This window comes from Dipteris shenzhenensis, chromosome 28 (assembly GCF_047967505.1).
Source record: "Dipteris shenzhenensis isolate YYH24624 ecotype China chromosome 28, Dip_SZ_1.0, whole genome shotgun sequence".
Classification (NCBI taxonomy): Eukaryota; Viridiplantae; Streptophyta; class Polypodiopsida; order Gleicheniales; family Dipteridaceae; genus Dipteris; species Dipteris shenzhenensis.
In genome coordinates, this window is record NC_141623.1 from 7,464,271 (window position 1) to 7,485,014 (window position 20,744).

General features: G+C 41.7%; 1 protein-coding gene across 2 annotated transcripts in view; it reads left to right on the forward strand.

Moving 5' to 3' along the window:
• The window catches only part of LOC147883123 (tubby-like F-box protein 6), a 30,137-nt gene extending 15,759 nt beyond the window's left edge, over window positions 1-14,378 (forward strand). For both annotated transcript variants that reach the window (XM_087400139.1, XM_087400140.1), the window contains 2 exons: window positions 12,934-13,063; window positions 13,260-14,378. In XM_087400139.1, coding sequence (XP_087256265.1) covers window positions 12,934-13,063; window positions 13,260-13,932 — 803 coding nt within the window. In that variant the 3' untranslated portion in view covers window positions 13,933-14,378. The remainder of the gene's footprint in view (window positions 1-12,933; window positions 13,064-13,259) is intronic.
• Window positions 14,379-20,744: the final 6,366 nt, after the last annotated feature.

The window sequence follows — 20,744 nt, forward strand, 5'->3', positions numbered from 1 at the left end:
GATGCCATTATGTCTTGAACAGGTCAGACACCAAGGCATTGAACACTATTACTCCCTATGAGGCTTGGAAACATTGTAAGCCAATCATTTCATACACGAGGATGTCAAGATGCCTTGTTTATGCACATGTTCTCAAATGCGGCACAAACTTGAGGACAAGGCGCTTAAATGCATCTTCATTGGTTACAGTTTAGAAAGTAAAGGCCATCGCTTATACCAGCTAAGTACTAGGAAGACTAATATCCGTAGAGATGATGCCTTTGCTGAAAATTCTGTTATTCCATTGTTGGACTGTCAAAAATAGCCAACTATTATTGCTTCTGATGTTTTTGATACATTGCTGCTATTGTTGAAGTCTGATTCAGACTTTGATGAGTCTATAGAGGCTTCAACTCAGCCACAAAAAGATTCTGATTTTCAGCCTGAAGCACCACATTGATCAGGCTACCACAAAACAAGCTTGAAGCAGTGACCAAAGATAGAGCTGTTATAACGCAACCAAAACAGTCCCTAGATGGCTGTTGATACATTAAAGGACAGCAAACAAGGGGAGCCTTTCTCTGCCCGCACGAGCAGCTTCTCATCACATGCAAGGACACTTATTTAGGCCATCTTCTGGTGGTTCTAGTGGTGCCCTGTTGGCCATGGTATGTGCCTTGTAGGCATAAGTGTAGGCACTTTTACTGTTAGTGCCTTTTAGGCCACATAGGACACTTCGTCCTATGTGACACCTAGGACACTTAGTCCTAGGTTTAGGTACAAGTACTTTGTACTTGTATCCTTTCATTATCTAAAGTTTTGACGTGACTACTGATCTATCGACTCGTTACGTACCTGCACTCTCTCTTTCTTCTCAACGCACCTTCAGTGGTATCAGAGCCCAGCCTCGCTTCCTGTGCCTCTTGTCCGTATTGCCCGTACAACAGTACGGACGCCCGTACAACCAAGTACGGATACTGTACCGTACCTTCAATGTACCTGCGCGTCGTCGTACATTGCATCGCCGTACTGAATCGTGCATCGTCGTACCTCTGCATTGCGGGTTGCCGTACATCCACGTCACTTGTACCTGCGTCGTACATCCACGTCACTTGTACATGCATCGTACAACCGTCACTTGTACCTGGCTCGTAACTGCATCCGTACAGCTGTACGTTGATACAGTCACATGCATCCGTACAGCGTACCTGCAATCGTACACTCAGGTACAGCGTGTCATGTACTTCCTACACTGTACAACAGTACCTGCATCGCCGTACAGTGTACATTGGGTGCCGTACACCCATACAGCCGTACACCAGTGCAGTTTTACTTTCTTACGTACAAGATCTACAGAGATTGCAGGATATTGAGTCAGATTTGCAGGACATTGGGCCAGATTATCATACATTGGGTCACATTTGCAAAATTTCAGCAAAATTTGGGGCTTTTCTACATTTGCCCTCTTTTTGGCCTATTTGCTCTCAATAAATTTGGGGCTTTTGCCAAATTTGCTGTTTTTGCAGTGAACATTGCCTGTCACAGTCACATTTGGGTCAGATCTGCATTTGCCCTTTGATTTGGGTCTGAAGTTTGCAGATATTTGCTGTCATTTTTTGGGACAGCCAGTTTTTTGCAGTGATAGCCTTGAGGCTTTTGGGTTTTCAGGTCTTTTTCAGGGTATCACATTTGCTATGGCTGGAAACAATCAAGATTTATTTGGAGTTCTTCGTGAAGATGATAAGTTGGATGGCACCAACTATCCGATGTGGTTTTATCTCATGAAACATAATCTTGTTGCAAAGCATTTGTGGAATATTGTTTCTGGGGCTGATCTGAGGCCAACCAATGCTACAGTGGTTGTTTCTACTGTTGGTCCTTCTGCAGGGGTACTCCTCCTGATGCCTCTTCCTCTAGCACTCCTGCTGCTGCGCTTCCAACTCAAGAACATTCAAGATGGGATGCAAGAGATGCAAATGCACATTCATGCATTGCTTTATCATGCAAGAGAATCATTATTCCACACATTCGGTCTTGCAGGACAGCAAAGGATGCTTGGGATAAATTGGCTTCTCTCTATCAGATTCACAATGAAGCTCGTGTTGCATATTTGAGAAGGCAATTACAGGAAGTGAATATGAATGAAGGTGAGTCAATGGATGCATCTTTGACAAAGGTCAAGGACCTCATGGAACAGCTTGCCAACATTGCTGAGGTGGTGCCAAATTCACAGCTTGTCAGTACCACATTGAATGGATTGCCAGATACATATCAAGGGTTTGCTACAACCCTTCGATTAGTGGCCATGGGTAATCCAGACCAGTATTCTTTTGATCAGCTAGTTACTTTGCTTTTGCAGGAAGAGCAAAGTAGAACTAACAGACAAGCCATTATTCTTGATCATGCATTTGCTTCACAGCAGACATGAAGAGGCAAGGCTTCCAAGCCTATGGGCAAGCCAAAATCTGCGCATAGCAGCTGCAATTCCTCTGCGCGTAGCAGCTGCAATTCCTCCCATGCATCTAAAAATACAGCAAATAAGGCAAAGAAGAAAAGGTGCAACTATTGTCGCAAGCCTGGACATGACATTTTAGAATGCAGGAAGCGCATTGCTTCGGAGAAGAAGAAAGCAGGATCGACAGCTAATGCCTCACATGCTATTGAATCCCATGAGCCAGCAGATGCTTCACATGCACCTGCTCTTCAGGATGATTGGGCATGGGCTGTCCATTGCTCATTTGATCCCTCCAAAGCTGATGCACTCTTTATTGCTGATGATGCTCAGTCCTGGTACTTTGATAGTGGTGCTTCCAAGCATGTCACATCTTGCAGACAGCTGTTTCATTCTCTAGCTGATGCACCTCGAGGGGGGACTGTTACATGTGCTAATAATGCTTCATATGCTGTAAAAGGAGTTGGAGATGTGCAGCTCACATTCATTTCCAGCCATCCTGTCACTCTGACAAATGTTCTTTTTGTATTTGGCATTGAAGTCAACTTGATTTCAATTTCAGCAATTGCTACTTCAGGTTTCAGAGTAATTTTTGATGGCTACAGATGTCTAGTTTATGATCTTCGTGATGACAATGCCACAGTTCTCACTGGCACTTTGCAAAAGGGGCTTTATCACCTTGATCATCATTCAGCTGCACTTTCTATTGAAGCATTGACTATTTCAGATTCACAGCTTGCTGAAACTCATCTTTGGCATGAGAGAATGGGCCATCTCAATTATAGAGCTCTTGCAAAGCTACATTCACAGCAGATGGCAAATGATGTACCTCAGACTCACATAGTTTCTAAACATGTGTGTGAGGGTTGTCTTTTGGGTAAGATGCATCGATTTCCTTTTCAAAAGAATTGTCCAAAACTCTCACAAAGGAAATTGCAGCTAGTACACAGTGATGTCTGTGGCCCAATGAGGACAAATGCCATTGGGGGGTATAAGTATTTCATGACTCTCATTGATGATTTCACAAGATATCGCTGGGTATATCCTTTAAAGGCCAAATCTGAAGTTTTCTTATGCTTTCAGAGATGGCTGAATATGGTTGAGAATGAATCAGGAAGCAAGCTTGTCACCCTCAACACAGATAGGGGGGGTGAGTATATGTCAAAGGAGTTTGATGCATTTCTGTCTTCACGGGGCATTATTCACTCATGCACTACTCCTTACACTCCTCAGCAGAATCCTGTTTCTGAAAGAAAAAACAGGTCCGCAATGGAGATGGCCAGATGCATGCTTAAGGCCAAGTCTTTGCCCAATAAATTTTGGCTTGATGCAGTAATGTGTGCCAACTATGTGCTGAATAGATCACCTACACGGGCATTGAAGACTATTACACCTTATGAAGCATGGAAAGGCAGGAAGCCTTCACTTTCATACATGAAAGTTTTTGGGTCTCTTGCATATGTTCATGTACCATCTCAGCTGAGACATAAGCCTGATGACAAGGCAATCAAATGCATATTCATTGGTTACAGCCAGGAGAGCAGAGGGTATCGGTTATATCAACCAAATACTGGGAAGATTATTGTCAGTAGAGATGTGATCTTTGCTGAACATTCAGCTTCTCCTCTTGCGGACTGCAAAGCAAAGCCAGATGTTGACATGTTTGATGCCTTTGAATCTTGGTTATCTCTGCCATAATCAGAAGAGGATTTTGAGCAGCAACATGAGCCTCCTGCAGGCCCTCCACTAAGCAATAATCAGCCACAACCTCATGCTGATTTGCAGGTTTCTCTTCCGGCACAAAATGATCTCACTACTCATGATGCAGTCATTGAAGAAAGAGCTGTCAATAGACAACAAAGGCAAGTTCCCAGATGGCTTCTTGATACATTGAGGGACAGCAAACAAGATCAGCCTTTTGCTGCCCGGACAAGATCAGGGAATACATAGCATGGTCACTTTCTTGAGTTTCGACTCCTTGCTACATCTTGCAATGAAGAGCCTCTGTGCCATAAAGATGCTTTTAACAGCAAAGAGTGGATGGATGCAATGAAAGCTGAGTTACAATCTATTGCCAAAAATGACACATGGGAATTAGTACATCTCCCACCTGGCAAGCATGCCATTGGAACGCGGTGGGTCTACAAATTAAAAAGGAAATCTGATGGCAGCATAGATCGATACAAAGCCCGTCTTGTTGCAAAAGGGTATGCCGAACAACAAGGCATTGACTTTGAGGAGACATTTGCTCCCACTTCCATGATTACTACCATTCGATGTGTCATTGCCATTGCAGCCGATCATCATTGGCAAGTGCACCAACTTGACATCAAGACCGCTTTTCTTCATGGGGATCTGCAGGAAGAGGTCTATGTCACACAACCTCCTGGCTTTGAGGTTGTTAATTCTGAAATGGTGCGTTGCTCTATCAGCTAGATTTAGATTTAGATGCTCGTTGGGGAGAGACTAAAATTGTTAAGGAACTTGAATCCTCGAGGGCTTTGCTTCATAATGTTCCACCCGACCACGGATTCCTTTCTCTTGGAGCCTCCTCCACCTTCTTTCTTTTTTTGGCTCCCTCTAGAATCCTCCCTCCTAGCCCAATATCTCCCAAGTGGCCATCCCTCATGGTGCCATGTGTCCAAGTGGACCTTACCATTAAACCCCTCTTTAGGTTCAACTAATGCACCCTTCCATTAATTACCTAGGCCTAGGATTTTCCCCTAGACCCTATTAGCCACATAGGTAAGTATTGTCAAGCCCTCGTGGTTTCCCCGTTACACCGATGTCACGGTATTATAGTTGATGTAACATTCCCTCCCCCTTAAGAATTGTTTACGTCCTCAAAAACAAAATTGGAAAACCTCCTTTGGAGATTGCTTACCTTTTTCCATGTTGAACTCTCTTCAGATCTATCTTTCCACTTAATCAGACATTCTTTCCATATAGTATGTCGCGTTCTTTTTTCTTGTGTATCTAAAATTCTTTCTGGTTCATGTTGTAGAGATGCGGGTTCAATAAGTTCAACTAGGACTTCATTTCCAATGAGATTATCATCATCTCCTAATTTTCTTTTTAGCCTACTAACATGAAAAACTGGATGTACTCTACATCCCTCAGGTAAGGCTAATTTGTAAGCAAGTTCTTCAATCCTCTTAAGTATTGTGAATGGTTCACAATACCTAGGAGATAACTTTGGACATTTACATGTTTTTAGAGATTCTGAAGATTCAGGTACCTTAAGGTAGACTTTCTCATTTACTTCAAACTCCAACTTTCTACGGTGGGGGTTTGCATAACTTTATGCTCTATCTTGAGCTCTTCTTATGCTATCTTTAGCTAACTTAAGCATTTGATTCATATCCTCAAGAAAGTCTTTGGCCGCTTGAACCTTTTCTTTTTCAAGTCCCAGTGTCATTGGGGCTCTAGGTTGAAATCCATACATGGTCATGAATGGACTAAAACCTGTAGCTGAATGTTTGGCACTGCTATATGCAAATTCTAATATGGGCAAATATTTTTCCCAATTAGTTTGCCGTTTATTTACATATGCTCGAAGCATATCCTCAATGATTTGATTGACCCTTTCAGTTTGACCATCACTCTGTGGATGATCCGCAGTGCTCATATTCAATGAAGTTTCCAACCTCTTAAAAACAGCCCTCTAAAAATGGCTGTTAAATTTGCTATCCCGGTCACTAACAATACTGGCAGGTAGCCCATACAGTCTATAGATATGCTCCACAAATAGCCTAGCTAATTCTGGAGTTTTAACATCTTACTTACAGGAACAAAATGAGCCATCTTAATTGCTTTCCATATTTCAGAGAAGTGAGGATCAAATCCACATTTCCCTTTTAAGGACTCTAGGAAATCATTCTGAAATTGAGTAAAACTCAATTCATTAACAATCGGCATTCGGCTAAGAGCGTCTGCTACCACATTAAACTTCCCTTTCCTATATGTCAATTGTATATCAAACTCTTGCATTACCTCAGCCCATCTAGCTTTTCTACCTTTAAGCTCTGGCTGATTACAAATCCATTTAATGCTTTCTTGATCAAAGATGATCTCAAATTTTGCACCATATAAATAGTTCCTCCACTTCTTTAAAGCATAGACTATAGCATATAGTTCTTTTTCATATGCCGAGTAATTCTGTTGGGCACGATCTAGCTTTTTGCTTTCAAAAGCTATTGGTGGACCTTTTTGTATAAGTACTGCCCCAACAGCAAAATCACTGGCATTTGTCTCAACCACGAATGGTTCATTGGGATCCACTACTTTTAAGACAGGAGCTGCCGCTATAGCTACCTTTAATTTTTCAAGACTTCTCTTTTGAGGTTCATCCCATATGAAGGTGCTTCCCTTCCCCTTAAGCTGGTCCATCATCGGAACATCAATCTTAGCATAATCTTGGATGAATTTCCTATAAAATCCTGACAAATCTAAGAATATCTGTAATTCTTCTAGATTTGTAGGATGTGGCCATTTCAATATGGCCCTTACTTTATCAGGGTCCATACGAACCTCTTCTTGGGATATTATATGTCCCAAGTATTTCACTTCTTTTGCAAAGAATTCACACTTGGATTCTTTTGCAAATAGTGAATTATCTCTAAGCAGTTGGAACACTTTTTGCAAATGTTCCAAATGTTAAGGAACCTGAATCCTCGAGGGCTTCTCTTCATAATGTTCCACTCGACCACGGATTCTTTTCTCTTGGAGCCTTCTCCACCTTCTTTGTTTTTTTGGCTCCCTCTAGAATCCTCCCTCCTAGCCCAATACCTCCCAAGTGGCCATCCCTCATGGTGCCATGTGTCCAAGTGGACCTTACCATTAAACCCCTCTTTAGGTTCAACTAATGCACCCTTCCATTAATTACCTAGGCCTAGGATTTTTCCCTAGACCTTATTAGCCACATAGGTAAGTATTGTCAAGCCCTCGTGGTTTCCCTATTATACCGATGTCACGGTATTATAGTTGACGTAACAAAAATGAAAATGTTTAGACTTCACAAGCAGTTGTAGCTTGAATGAAGAGATTTTGGACTACCTTTTGATTAGCCTTCTCCTTTAGTGCTAGCCTTCATCATTGCTGAGTCTGCCCTTCACCTCCGGAGTGCCGACAGAAACTCAGTACGAAGACCTTGTATAAATTGATGCTCAAGTATGTGTGGGTGTATGGATTTGTATGTGTGAGAGCATATTTTTATACTATGGTCTACACCCACTGTTGGGTGTTGATGACATCAGTGGGGATGTCATAGTAGCTAGTCCCTGCTATGCATGATGGAGTTTATGGTTTTCAACCTTGAGAGTGACTATCATGAGATTGAAACTGCACTATGTTGTGTTTTTAGAGGATGAGTTTGGGAATGTTCCTGGATTCATCTAGGTATATGCTTCTGCCGTATTAGCGGACATGCAAATTTCACCTTGTGAAGTTTTCGTCCAAGTTGCGGCCTGCTGGTGTTGTGATAATTCTTTCTATCTTAAATGGTGCGTTGCCCTATCAGCTAGATTTAGATTTAGATGCTCGTTGGGGAGAGTCTGAAATGAAAATGTTTAGAATTCACAAGCAGTTGTAGCTTGAATGAAGAGATTTTGGACTACCTTTTGATTAGCCTTCTCCTTTAGTGCTAGCCGTCATCATGGCTGAGTCTGCCCTTCACCTCTGGAGTGCCGACAGAAACTCAGTACGAAGACTTTGTATAAATTGATGCTCAAGTATGTGTGGGTGTGTGGATTTGTATGTGTGAGAGCATATTTTGATACCATGGTCTACACCCACTGTTGGGCGTTGATGACATCAGTGGGGATGTCATAGTACCTAGTCCCTGCTATGCATGATGGAGTTTATGGTTTTCAACCTTGTGAGTGACTATCGTGACATTGAAACTGCACTATGTGGTGTTTTTAGAGGATGAGTTTGGGAATGTTCCTGGATTCATCTAGGTATATGCTTCTGCCGTATTAGCGGACATGCAAATTTCACCTTGTGAAGTTTTCGTCCAAGTTGCGGCTTGTTGGTATTGTGATAATTATTTCTATCTTAAATGGTGCATTGCCCTATCAGCTAGATTTAGATTTAGATGCTCGTTGGGGAGAGACTAAAATGAAAATGTTTAGTCACAAGCAGCTGTAGCTTGAATGAAGAGATTTTGGACTACCTTTTGATTAGCCTTCTCCTTTAGTGCTAGCCTTCATCATGGCTGAGTCTGCCTTTCACCTCCGGAGTGGCGACAGAAACTCAGTACGAAGACTTTGTATAAATTGATGCTCAAGTATGTGTGGGTGTGTGGATTTGTATGTGTGAGAGCATATTTTTATACTATGGTCTACACCCACTGTTGGGCGCTGATGACGTCAGTGGGGATGTTATAGTAGCTAGTCCCTGCTATGCATGATGGAGTTTATGGTTTTCAAGCTTGTGAGTGACTATCATGAGATTGAAATTGCACTATGTTGTGTTTTTAGAGGATGAGTTTGGGAATGTTCCTGGATTCATCTAGGTATATGTCAATTCTGAAAATAAGGTATCGTTTTCAGTTTGAGGATTGCAAGCCAATCTCTACTCAGTGGACGCTGGCTTCAAATTCTCAGCTCATGATGGGAGCCCACCATGTGACATCACTCTTTATCAGCAGGCTGTTGGATGCCTTATTTATTTATGTCACACCAGACCTGACTTGTAGTATGCAGTATCTCAGCCCAGCAGATTCATACACATGCCCAGTTCACAGCATTGGCAGGCAGTGAAGAGAGTCTTTAGATATCTCAGAGGCACTCAGGATTTAGCCCTCTTCTATGGTGATCAGGGTTCACTTACCATGCATGCTTACACGGATAGTGACTGGGCAGGATGTTCCAACACCAGAGTGTCACATACTGGCAATTGTTTTTTGCTTGGCAATTCATGTATTTCTTGGCTTAGCAAGAAGCAACCGACAATTGCCACGTCTAGCTGTGAGGCTGAGTACAGGGCAGCTTTCACCGCTACAGTAGAGTGTGTTTGGCTTCGACAGTTACTTACAGATCTTGGTATTTGCCAGACATCCTCCACTATTGTCTACACTGACAGCCAGAGTGCTTTGGCCATTGTGCGTAACCCAGTGTTTCATGTGCGTACCAAGCATATTGAAGTTCACTATCATTATGTTCGGGAGCGGTTGTCAGCAGGAGACATAGAGTTGTCCTATCTTCCCACAGAGGACAACATAGGAGATATGTTTACAAAGGCACTTCCACGTCCCAAGTTCGAAGTCTTCCGACAGGCTTTACACTTGGTTCCCTTTGTTACATGATCTGACATTCCTTGTACATTCATAGATGGCTATATCCTTTTGGATGAACATGTGCCACCATGACGAGAAACTACCAGGTATTCTGAGACGTTTCTAGAGTACTTCAGCCCATCCCATGGAGGGGGGTTTGTAGGCCATCTTCTGGTGGTTCTAGTGATGCCCTCTTGGCCATGGTATGTGCCTTGTAGGCATAAGTGTAGGCACTTTTACTGTTAGTGCCTTTTAGGCCAATCTAGAATCCAGATGACTATGGTCTCTGGAGGCTGGAGTCTTTCATGAATGATGAATCACGATTCACGACTCATGACTCATGAGTGATGACTTTAAAATTAATACAAGTTTCAAGTTTCAGTTTAATACCTCTATGTCAATTTAATGTGTACAATGATCAATGATCAATCTATATTTTTCTGAAAATTTTCTGGGTAAAACTAGGGTCACGTATGTTTCAGCCCCAAGCGCTGAACCATACTCCAATCATACTTCCGTACTCGTATGACGTATGCGTATGGTAACGAATGGAAAAAACTATGTTTGTAATCTCTAAGCTGGATAAAAAGTGGACATATTTCTTAGTCAATTTGGAGAGTATTTTTTTGACTCATTGCCAAGGCAACTTACACTTGAGAAGCCTAAGGATCATGGGATTGATACAGTGCTAGGCAATAGTCCACCAAACAGGGCAACTTATAGGGGAGTGCAGCTCAACAAGAAGAAATCATGAGCCAGGGGAGGGATCTTTTGAAGAAGGGGCTGATTCAGCCCAGTTCACCCCTTACTGTTCACCAGTTTTGTTAGTAGAGAAAAATGATGGTTCATGGAGAACGTGCATTGATTATCGTGCACGAAACAAGATAACCATCAAAAACAGATTTTTCATTCCAAGAATAGTTGATATCTTGAATAGATTGGAGGGGTCAGCTATCTTCAGTCGCATACATCTCAAGAGTGGGTATCACCAATGGTTCATACACTATTTTGCTGAAATTGCTTTACCCCTCTATGCAATGCAACATCTTTCATATGGGATGAAAATCATATTGCAGCATTTGAGATGCTAAAGAAAAGCTTACTTCGGACCCAATATTGATCCTACCAGATCTTCGGAAAGCTTTTATTGTCCAAGCAAACGCATGCGGAAAGAATGGCCTTGGAACGGCCAATTGCTAGCTGTAATTCACGCTCACTCAGACGAAGTTATCTGAGAAGCATATGCATTGGGCCAATTTCTTATCCATGTTTCACTTTCAGATAGTGCATGTGGAGTGTACAAAGAACGTAGTGGCCGATGTATTATCAAGGAAACCTTAGGTTTTCACAGTAACGATTGCTTACCATAGTGAGTTGGATGCAATGAAGGACCAGTATGCTCAGGATGAGGATTCTCAAGGATTTATGACCAGTTTTCTAATAATCAGCGGCATGACCATTATACTCTCAGGGTTGGCTTTCTTATGATGTGTGGTCGCCTTTGTGTCACAAAGCAATTGAGGTCAAAGGTTATGATAAAAAGTCATGCTCCACCATATGCAGGGCATAGAGGCATTGATGCCACAATGAAGGCAGTGGAGCACTTTTTCTATTGGCCAGCTTTGAGACGAGATGTGGATGCCTTTGTTAGAACGTGCATCCTCTGCCAAAAGGTCAAGTTTGACCGAAAGAAGATACTTGGATTGTTGCAGCCATTGCCAATTCCAGATAGATCGTGGGAGAGCATTGCCATGGACTTCGTATTTGATCTTCCTAGGACATCTCCGGGGAATGATGGCCTTTAGACTATTATATGCCGGTTCAACAAGCAGGCACGTTTCATTATGGTAAGGTAGGGATTCCATGGCAAGATTGTTCATACAATACATCTTTAAATATCATGGATGCCTAGTGACACAGATCTGCGCATGACGGCTCTTTAAGAAATGGGCACGACATTGAAGTTTTCATCGTCTTTCCATGCTCGGAAAGATGGGCAGTACGAAGAGGCTAATTCCACTATTCTTGACTTGCTGAAATGTTATGTGTGTGAGCATAAGATAGCGTGGGGACAGTATTTTCCCCTGGTGGAGTTTGCTTACAACAATATTGTGCATACTTCCACCGGGAAAGCTCCATTTGAAATAGTGAAAGGAGGGAGGAAAGTCCCCTCTATCTTGCATATAAGGATAAGATTTTTTAGGCTGATTGTATCTGCCTCGGGACTTCTGTGATCACTGTACTTCTCTATGAGATACTTTTTCCAGTGTATATGGATTGCTATCCTAGGCTCTGAACAATCATACATGCAGCATTGGTTTGGCAATACATGTTTGTATATACATGTGTTTCTATTTATGATAACTTTGTCACACTCAGATGCAATCCAAGTTGCTTGCCATGTTTCAAGAGAGGAATATGTGACGAGGGCTTGAATTCTAGCACATGCATGTTGGCCTGCATGTGGGCAAGACCCTCGGAAAACAAGGAGCAAGGTCATGGGTCGCTTGGTGTGCTAGAAACCCTAGCAATTAATGCCTTGAGGGTAAATTTGTGGTTGGGTCCAAAGAGGGGGACAAAAAGTCTTAAGGATCCAAGGTTGGGCCATTGGTGTGGTCTTAAAAATAGCCCCACTAGAGGGGGCAATGGAGGCAAATAAGAGGAGATGCCACTTGGCATTTCCTCTCGTTTGGATGCAACTAGCAAGGTTGCTTGTAGAAGCACCTAAGAAAATGCATGTAAGAAGTAAGCGACAACAAGAGCTAGTGAAAGGGGTTTTCCATACGAAGATCGGACTGAGGAGGAAAGCTTCACATGGGGGCTGACGGGAGTGAACAGCTGGTCGAGTAATGGAAGCTGGTCCCTAAAGCTGGGGATGTCCCTCTTGGTAGAAAAAATAGATCATTACCCAATTCAAGAGCTGAAAATGGTAGGGTTTATAATTTGAAGTGTCATTAGTACTGCTGTAACAAAAAACTGCATCCGACACATACTTATTGATAACTCATTGTTCATTACTTTAATTTTGGTACTAGAAGCAGTATGAATTTTTGGTAGTGTGACAACCATTAGCAAGCACTTCTTGGTACTCGTTTTTTCCTTAGTATCCTCGTGGATCTTCTATGATGAATGCAATTTTTGGCTTGTACCTTGTCCCTCATTCTATCTTACTCAAACAGGTGGTTGATTTAGTTTTTGAGGGTAGTTTGTCCTATCTATTTTGCAGCTTTGGTAGAAAATGGCAAGTTTCTTTTAGTTGCAAGACGTGTCAGGCGTGCAACCAGTACAGACTATGTCATCTCCCTTGATGCTGATGCCATGTCCAGAGCAGGCAACACATATGTTGGTAAATTACGGTAATCGGCTTCACTTTTTTTTTGAACTTTTCGTAGGCCTTCCTTTCAAGTGGTGCACGTGATGCTAATTGTATAAGTTGCATATTCCAGATTTTTCTGGAAAGAAAGCTAACATGAAGTCTTTGTTTAAGCAAAACTCGCACTCTGGTAAGAACTGAAATTGTCACTCATAATTTACATTCTCTGCTTTGAACAGCTCGAATTTTCTGGGCACCAAATTCACAGTATATGACAGTCAGCCTCCTCATAATGGTGCAGTTGCCTCAATTAATAGAGCAGGAAGGCGGGTTGGTTCAAAGCAAGTCCTGCCGCCGCGAGCTCCTGCAGGGAGTTATAATGTTGCTCAGATTGCATATGAGCTGAATGCTTTAGGTACAAGGGGACCGAGACGCATGCAATGCACACTCCATTCCATTCCTATTTCTGCAATGGAGGAGGGAGGGAGTGCTCCAACTCCTGTGGAGTTGTCAAGCACTGTTGTGGACTCTCTCTCTTCAATCTCTTTCCCTAGGTCCAAGGCTGCTGTTGCAGACTGTAGTTTTGTTGAATCTGAACAGATACGAATGAAAAATGTTAAAGGTGCTCCTCTGGTTCTTAAGAATAAAGCTCCAAGGTGGCACGAGCAGCTGCAATGCTGGTGTCTGAACTTTCGGGGACGTGTCACTGTAGCCTCAGTCAAGAATTTCCAGCTGGTTGCAGCATTAGAACCTTCTCAGCTTGCCTCGCCAGAGGAACATGACAAAGTTTTGCTGCAGTTTGGGAAGATTGGGAAGGATACATTCACAATGGACTATCGATACCCGCTTTCTGCATTTCAAGCATTTGCAATATGCTTGAGCAGCTTTGATACCAAACTTGCATGTGAATGAGGAGATTTGAATAGGCTTAAATCAATCAAGCTCACTAGAAGCTGCCAGAGATGCTTTTCAGGGAATCTATGATCTAGCATCTGTTTGTAAGCAATCAGTTTTCATTTGTCAAGGGAACAGTGTGATGTATAAATGTGCTACAGAGACCCAGGGGACTGGCTTGCCCACACCCAAATTCTCTCATGGCACAGTTATGATTTTTTGAGGCCACATTGAATGTACTTCTTGGATGTAAATACCTTATTTAAGCTTGTTGGTATGGAGTTTAGGATTGACATGCCGTGTACTCATTTGAGGACAAAAATATCCTGGCGTCCTGTCAAGATTTGTTGCAAATCAGTCAAAAAGTTGACAAATTGCTAAGCTCCTAGTTTTGATGTCTTGTGGGAAAGGCTTGTATTATTGGGTGCAGCACGCACATTTGTGGATCATAAGGTTTCGAAATATTTCACTCATGTATACCTGCTTTTTTTCAAATTATTGGCTTTTCCATCGTTTTTTTTTTGGGGGCTTTCTAATCAGAGAGGCTTAGTGATATGGCACAAAGTCTGGATTGTTATGAAACTGCACGATGTTGTGTTTTTAGAGGATGAGTTTGGGAATGTTCCTGGATTTATCTAGGTATATGCTTCTATTGTATTAGCGGACATGCAAATTTCACCTTGTGAAGTTTTCGTCCAAGTTGCGGCCTATTGGTATCGCGATAATTCTTTCTATATTAAATGGTGGGTTGCCCTATCAGCAAGATCTAGATGCTCGATTGGGAGAGACTAAAATGAAATTGTCTAGACTTCACAAGAAGTTGTAGCTTAAATGAAGAGATTTGGACTACTTTTTGATTAGCCTTCTCCTTTAGTGCTAGCCTTCGTCATGGCTGAGTTTGCCTTCACCTCTAGAGTGCCAATAGAAACTCAATACAAAGATTTTGTATAAATGGATGCTCAAGTATGTGTGGGTATGTGGATTTATATGTGTGAGCATATTTTTATACTATGGTCTACACCCACTGTTGGGCGTTGATGATGTCAGCTAGTCCCTCCTATGCGTTATGTAGTTTATGGTTTTTAATCTTATGAGTGACTATCGTGAGATTGAAATTGCACTATGTTGTGTTTTTAGAGGATGAGTTTGGGAATCTGTGTTTGGTGGTTTACAGGTGTTATTAGTTTGTGTTGACATGTCTAAATGGCATTCCAAGGAATATACATGCTGCCTTAATCGAAAGCCGATTTAGAGAATGAACGTGTTACACAATAATAGCATAAGTGATTGTCTAGTTTGATCCAAGCCTTGGTTATGGTATAATGTCCTTCAATGAGAGTCTTTATCGTCCATAGTACACAGTGAAAATAAGGGTTTCATAGAAAGCTATGATAAACTTGTATATTTTGTTAATCTACAAGGAGCCACTCAGGACTTGCCCTTGGATCCCGTTTTTGGAGCTTCATGGGTTTGAGTGTTTCACACGAGCCATTCTTTACAGGTTCATTTACTTGTTTTTTAATAATTGGGAGTGTGGGTGCTTGAGTCAGTACGTAGAGTGGTTATCCATGTGATGTGGATTATAGAGCAATTAAGTGTGTGTGTGTAACAATCGTGTAGAGAGAACGAGAGAGAGAGAGAGAGAGAGAGAGAGAGGTACTCAACCTCTATTGTAGACAATGCCATAGAGGCTCGTTTCTTGCTAGACCAATATACAAGGTGAGAGGAAGATGACGACGAGGGAAAAGACAAGGACAGAGTGGTGAATTAACAAAATTGGGATGATACTAATGACAGACAGAATTTCTCTTTGGACTACGGGAGTGTGTAATATCTACTTTTCTACTGAGACCATGTAGTTTATGATCTTTTTAATACGTCATAATATTTTGGAAATTTCATAAAAGGGGTCCAAGTGAGTCCTTGTAGAAGTTTGTGCATAATGTATAGACAATGTAAACATGCCACATTTAATAAAATTTACCATCTCGTCTTCACTTAGCAAAAGAGAAGACAACTCATCCTCTTAGTTGTCTTGCTTGTGTGTCTTTTGCTACTATGGTGTCTTTCTTAGTGGATCTTTGATCTCCTCTTAATGATTCATTTTAACTCTTTCGGTTTCTCTTTCCTTTGTCTCACTGTTGACCTTGTAAAAGCATGCAAATGCATGCCATTGTTCTTGAGGTTGAGGTTGAATCTTAGGATAGACATTGCCATGATTTCTTGCAAATTTATATCTATTTACATTATAATTTATTTCATAGAAATGTAAAAAAGCAAGTGTCTATATAAAAAATGTGTCTAACTACCTAAGTTGATAGCATCTGTAGCATCAAGAATTAAAAAATTCCACAAAAATTTTCAAGTAAACGTATACATTCCCAATTCCCAATGCTTTTTCTTCACTTTAGTATTTTTTATTTCCAAAAATGAAATGCTTTTTTATTTTTTATTTCCCAATGCTTTTTCTTCACTTTAGTATTTTTTATTTCCAATGCTTTTTCTTCACTTTAGTATTTTTTATTTCCAATGCTTTTTCTTCACTTTAGTATTTTTACTTTTTCTTCAAGAAGTGAAATTACGATTTTTTATTTCCAAAAATGCTAATGCCCACTTATGTAGTGGCTCTGTTAGAGCAGTCAGCTCATACAAATTATTGTTCCTCATTGCTTTAGCACAACCTAGCTAGCTGCATTTAGGATTTCTGCTCCGGTTCTCTTGAAGAGCACCTCTAAGTTGCAATCAACTATCATAGCAACTGATATCATATCTTCTTAAGCTGAGGTATTAGCAATACATTAGACAACGGCTTAGCTTCACAATCGTGAATGGAAAACGAAATAGTGCCTATATCTTCAAATTGGCATTTTGCATTGTTGTTGCTGGACCATCACATTGATGGGCTCTTTGAGTGGCATCAAAGACCAATACCATTCCTTTGTGTTGGTCATGTGACAGGATGATCTGTTGTCAAGGAGGCATGAATCCTTTCTTGTTGATACTTTGGGTTGAGGAGCATACTTCTTCAATCACAACCCATAGCTCCTACTTAACTTCAACAATGTTAGCAGATTCATCGCCTTTTGAAGAAGATGTCGTAGTACCATTCTTCTCATCCTGTTGCTTCTTTCTGCAGGCCTTGACCATGTGATCGCTCTTCTTGCAATAGTGGCATGTACCTTTGAATGTCCTCTCCTTCACATCCTTCTTATTCTAACTACCCTTTCTTTTGGTGGTGGCTAAGAATGTTGCATCGCTTCCACCATTGCGGGTCCTCAATTGCATCTCCTCCTCTAGAAGCATGGAACTAAACTCTTCAAAAGTGGTTCTCACTTGTGTACTTGTGTGTGTTGTGTTGTAACTAGTGCATCATATTTTTGGGAAAGAACTGAGACACATCTCTTGGCTAACTCCTAATTGTTGATCTTTACTATGCCTACTACTTCCATTTGATAACATAGATTCTTAATCCACATAATCTCCTTTGAGAACTCTATTGCTACAAGTTGATTTTCTAGGTTTGAATCTTGGTTTGATTTTGCATCTCATACTGACCTTTAAATGTGTTCCAAGCCTCACTTTCCTTAGATGTATGCTGAGACAACATTAGATAGAATCAGTTATACAAGTAACAATAGCGCAGAGTGGATCTACATTTCTATGTCTCCAAATGTGTAGACAGGAGGCATCTTGTTCTTAGGGTTGCTTGGGTCCTTTGTTGCAATTTAGTTTTGGATATAATCCTAGAACTATATCCAAGAGCTTGTATGAATCCGATATGGCAATGATGCTGAACTTCCAGAGTGTGAAGTTGGTTGCATCAATGTTGCCTTTGTGGAAATTAGGTGAACGACTTCACAGGGTTTGCAGTAGAGCCACTAGCTTCTTGCTAGCAATCACTCCAAATGTTTTCTACCACAAAAAGCTGGTTGAACTTGCACTTATGTTCTTACTCAAAGCACTTGTGCTTTGATACCATGAAAGAAAATAGGACATAGCAAAAGATAATAGCCAGACTAAAGTACAAAGTAGAAAACTAGAAAGAACGAGAAAATTATAATATACCAAAATTGTTGATACACCTAATGGCTATTGCCGTTCACACATGTGCTCTGAGAACACTTGAAACGGCATGTAACTTACATGAGAGGTGGACATTTGAGCTAGCTTTGGCATAAAGCTCCCAATTCGTATCTCGTAATTGGATTGACCTCATGATTTTATGGGGCTATTGCAGTTACTTTTCTTATGATGTAGGACATTTGTACCTTTTTGACTCTCCTTGTTTATGTGGGAGTATCATTTTGAAACCCCTTGAAGAGGATTTGTGATACTATCCCAAAAATTCTATAGAACCATCCCCCTAATCCTCAATCCCTCCCCATTAGCTTTTTGCACCCTCCTTCTCTCTCCCACATTGCGCGTCCGCTCTTTCACATCTTTACCACTTCTCATGTTCTTTCCACATCCACTTCTCCTCACCCATCCCCCCAGCCACTTTTCCTAGACCAATTTTGTTGTTCCATCTCCTCCTCCTTCCACATCTTTTTGCCACCTCCACCTCCCCTCCCTCTTACACCTCCACCCCCACCTATTTCTACCACATCCACTCTCCTAAAGGTATTCTTATTCTCCCCCCCTCCCTTCTCATTTTGCTTCTTCCCCTCTTGCCTCACACTTTTCCTCTCCTTTCCTCTTGTTTCCCTCCCCTTCCCTTTCTCTTCCCCTTGGATGCCCCCCTTTCCCTCTCAAACCCCCTCCCCCCCCCCTCACCCCTCCCCCTTCTCTCCTTGTGCATTGTACAGTGGTGGAACCCTATCCCATTCCACCCTCCTTACCCTTGTGCATTGTGCACCTTAGCAACACCCCATCTCTCTAATTCCCTCCCCTCATTGCAACTCCCCTTATCCCCTTAGCTATCACACCCATCATGGTGCTCTAGCCTAAGAAAACCCTCCCCTTGCATCACCCCCATGGATGTTTTTATTGAAGCTATGCTTATAAATCTTGGCGAAATTTTTCAAGCTAATTTTTTATGTTTCACAATATTGGTAGAATCTAGTACTTTTTTATATATTTTCTTTTGAATTTTGAAGGGAAAAATGTAAATGTTGGTGAAACTTTAAATTTTTTAATGTAAAAGTTTCAAATCCTAGTGAATATTCCAAACATTAGTTTTGATTAGGGCATATAACTTTCGATGCCAACATAAAAGTTTAGCTTCTTAACGAAACTAACTTGAAAAAATCATCCATGATCACCCCCCTTCTCCCCTTGATCTTCGTGCCTCTCGGTAGCACTCTAGCTGCCCACCCCCCTCTCCCCTCAAACACCCCACCCCCTCCACTCATTTCAATGTCGCCATGCCCACCCCTCCTCCCTCACCCGATTCCCCCCTCTCCCCTCGTGTTTTGCACCCCATCCTTCAACCCTCCCCTTAAAATTTCCACCTCGCTTCTCTAGTGACAACAAACCACCCCCCATCACATTTACCGTACTTCACCTTGCCACCCCTCCCTCACCCTCCTCTCTTCACACACACACACACACACACACACACACACGCGCGCGCACGCACGCACGCACGCATGCACGCACGCACGCATGCACGCACGCACGCACAGCCTTGGGATCCTTGTGATCATTGGGTGTGCGTATAGTTTAACATACTTTAGATTGTGAAGGGCCTTCCATGTATCCTATGGTATGAGGCCTTACTGATGGTGTATACCTCGTACAAAATATGGAAACCAAGTGAGAGAATGTGGCAATGTATATGAACTATTATCTTGCACCTTGTGATACTTTTATAGAGGATAACTTCTCCCACTTATACTGTAATTTTTTGCACTGTAGTGATTGAGAAGAGGTGGTTTGCACCTTAGTGATTGGGATTATGGATAACCTAAGGCGTTGTTTGGACCACCATGTATATTGTATGTATATTATGGATAACCTATCGCATGGGAATATGCATCCACCATGTATATTGTATGTATAAGCAAATGTCATCGTGGCTTGGATAACGATGGTTTTTCCACAGTGGAATGCAGGTTTACTTTTCCTCTTGATATACATCTGATATGGTATCTAAAATCTTGAAATATTAAACTTGGACTTACCAATGCTATCGAAGCCTATGGGATCATATGTGTATACTTGTCTAGAATGATTAAATCTTGGTAGGAGCCTATGGGATCATATGCCATTATAAAGGTTTTATGGGAATCCCAAAAATCACAAAGTCTTGAAATTGCAAAGCCCAAAAATAACGTGACTTACATGAAAGTGCTCGTGAAAGAATGAAAGGTCATGGATGATGAACCGACTACATTAGCTGAGCTCCTATTATTGTTATAAAATGGCTTCCGTAGCTTTGTAGCTTCTCGGAAGGTTTGTGTGCCTCTAGCTTTCACTTTGAGCTACATCGTTGGCCTGCGCAGCCTCCCTTGCCATTTGCTGCCTCCCGTGTATGGTGCAACCTCCATCACCACTATTGCCTCCCTTACGTGATTGGCTTAGCTACTGGCACACTGCATATAAGCCTCCCTCACCATTACTGCCTCCCGTATTTGGTAAGTATAGTGGCAGCTACTGCTTTGGTAAGATATTGGACTGAGCGATGAATTCTTTAGCATACACTTTTATATCATGGGTGAATATACAAGCCTTGGCGGATTGACGATATGGAGAACTGCATGTGATTGTGGGGTGTTGTTGCACACAAAACAAGGAGTGACTACCTGTTATCACGCTTGAGGCAAGCTAATAGTTGTTGGTCAGCACCATGAAATATTGTGGTAAGATTTTGAGGTCAAGAGTTATCTACG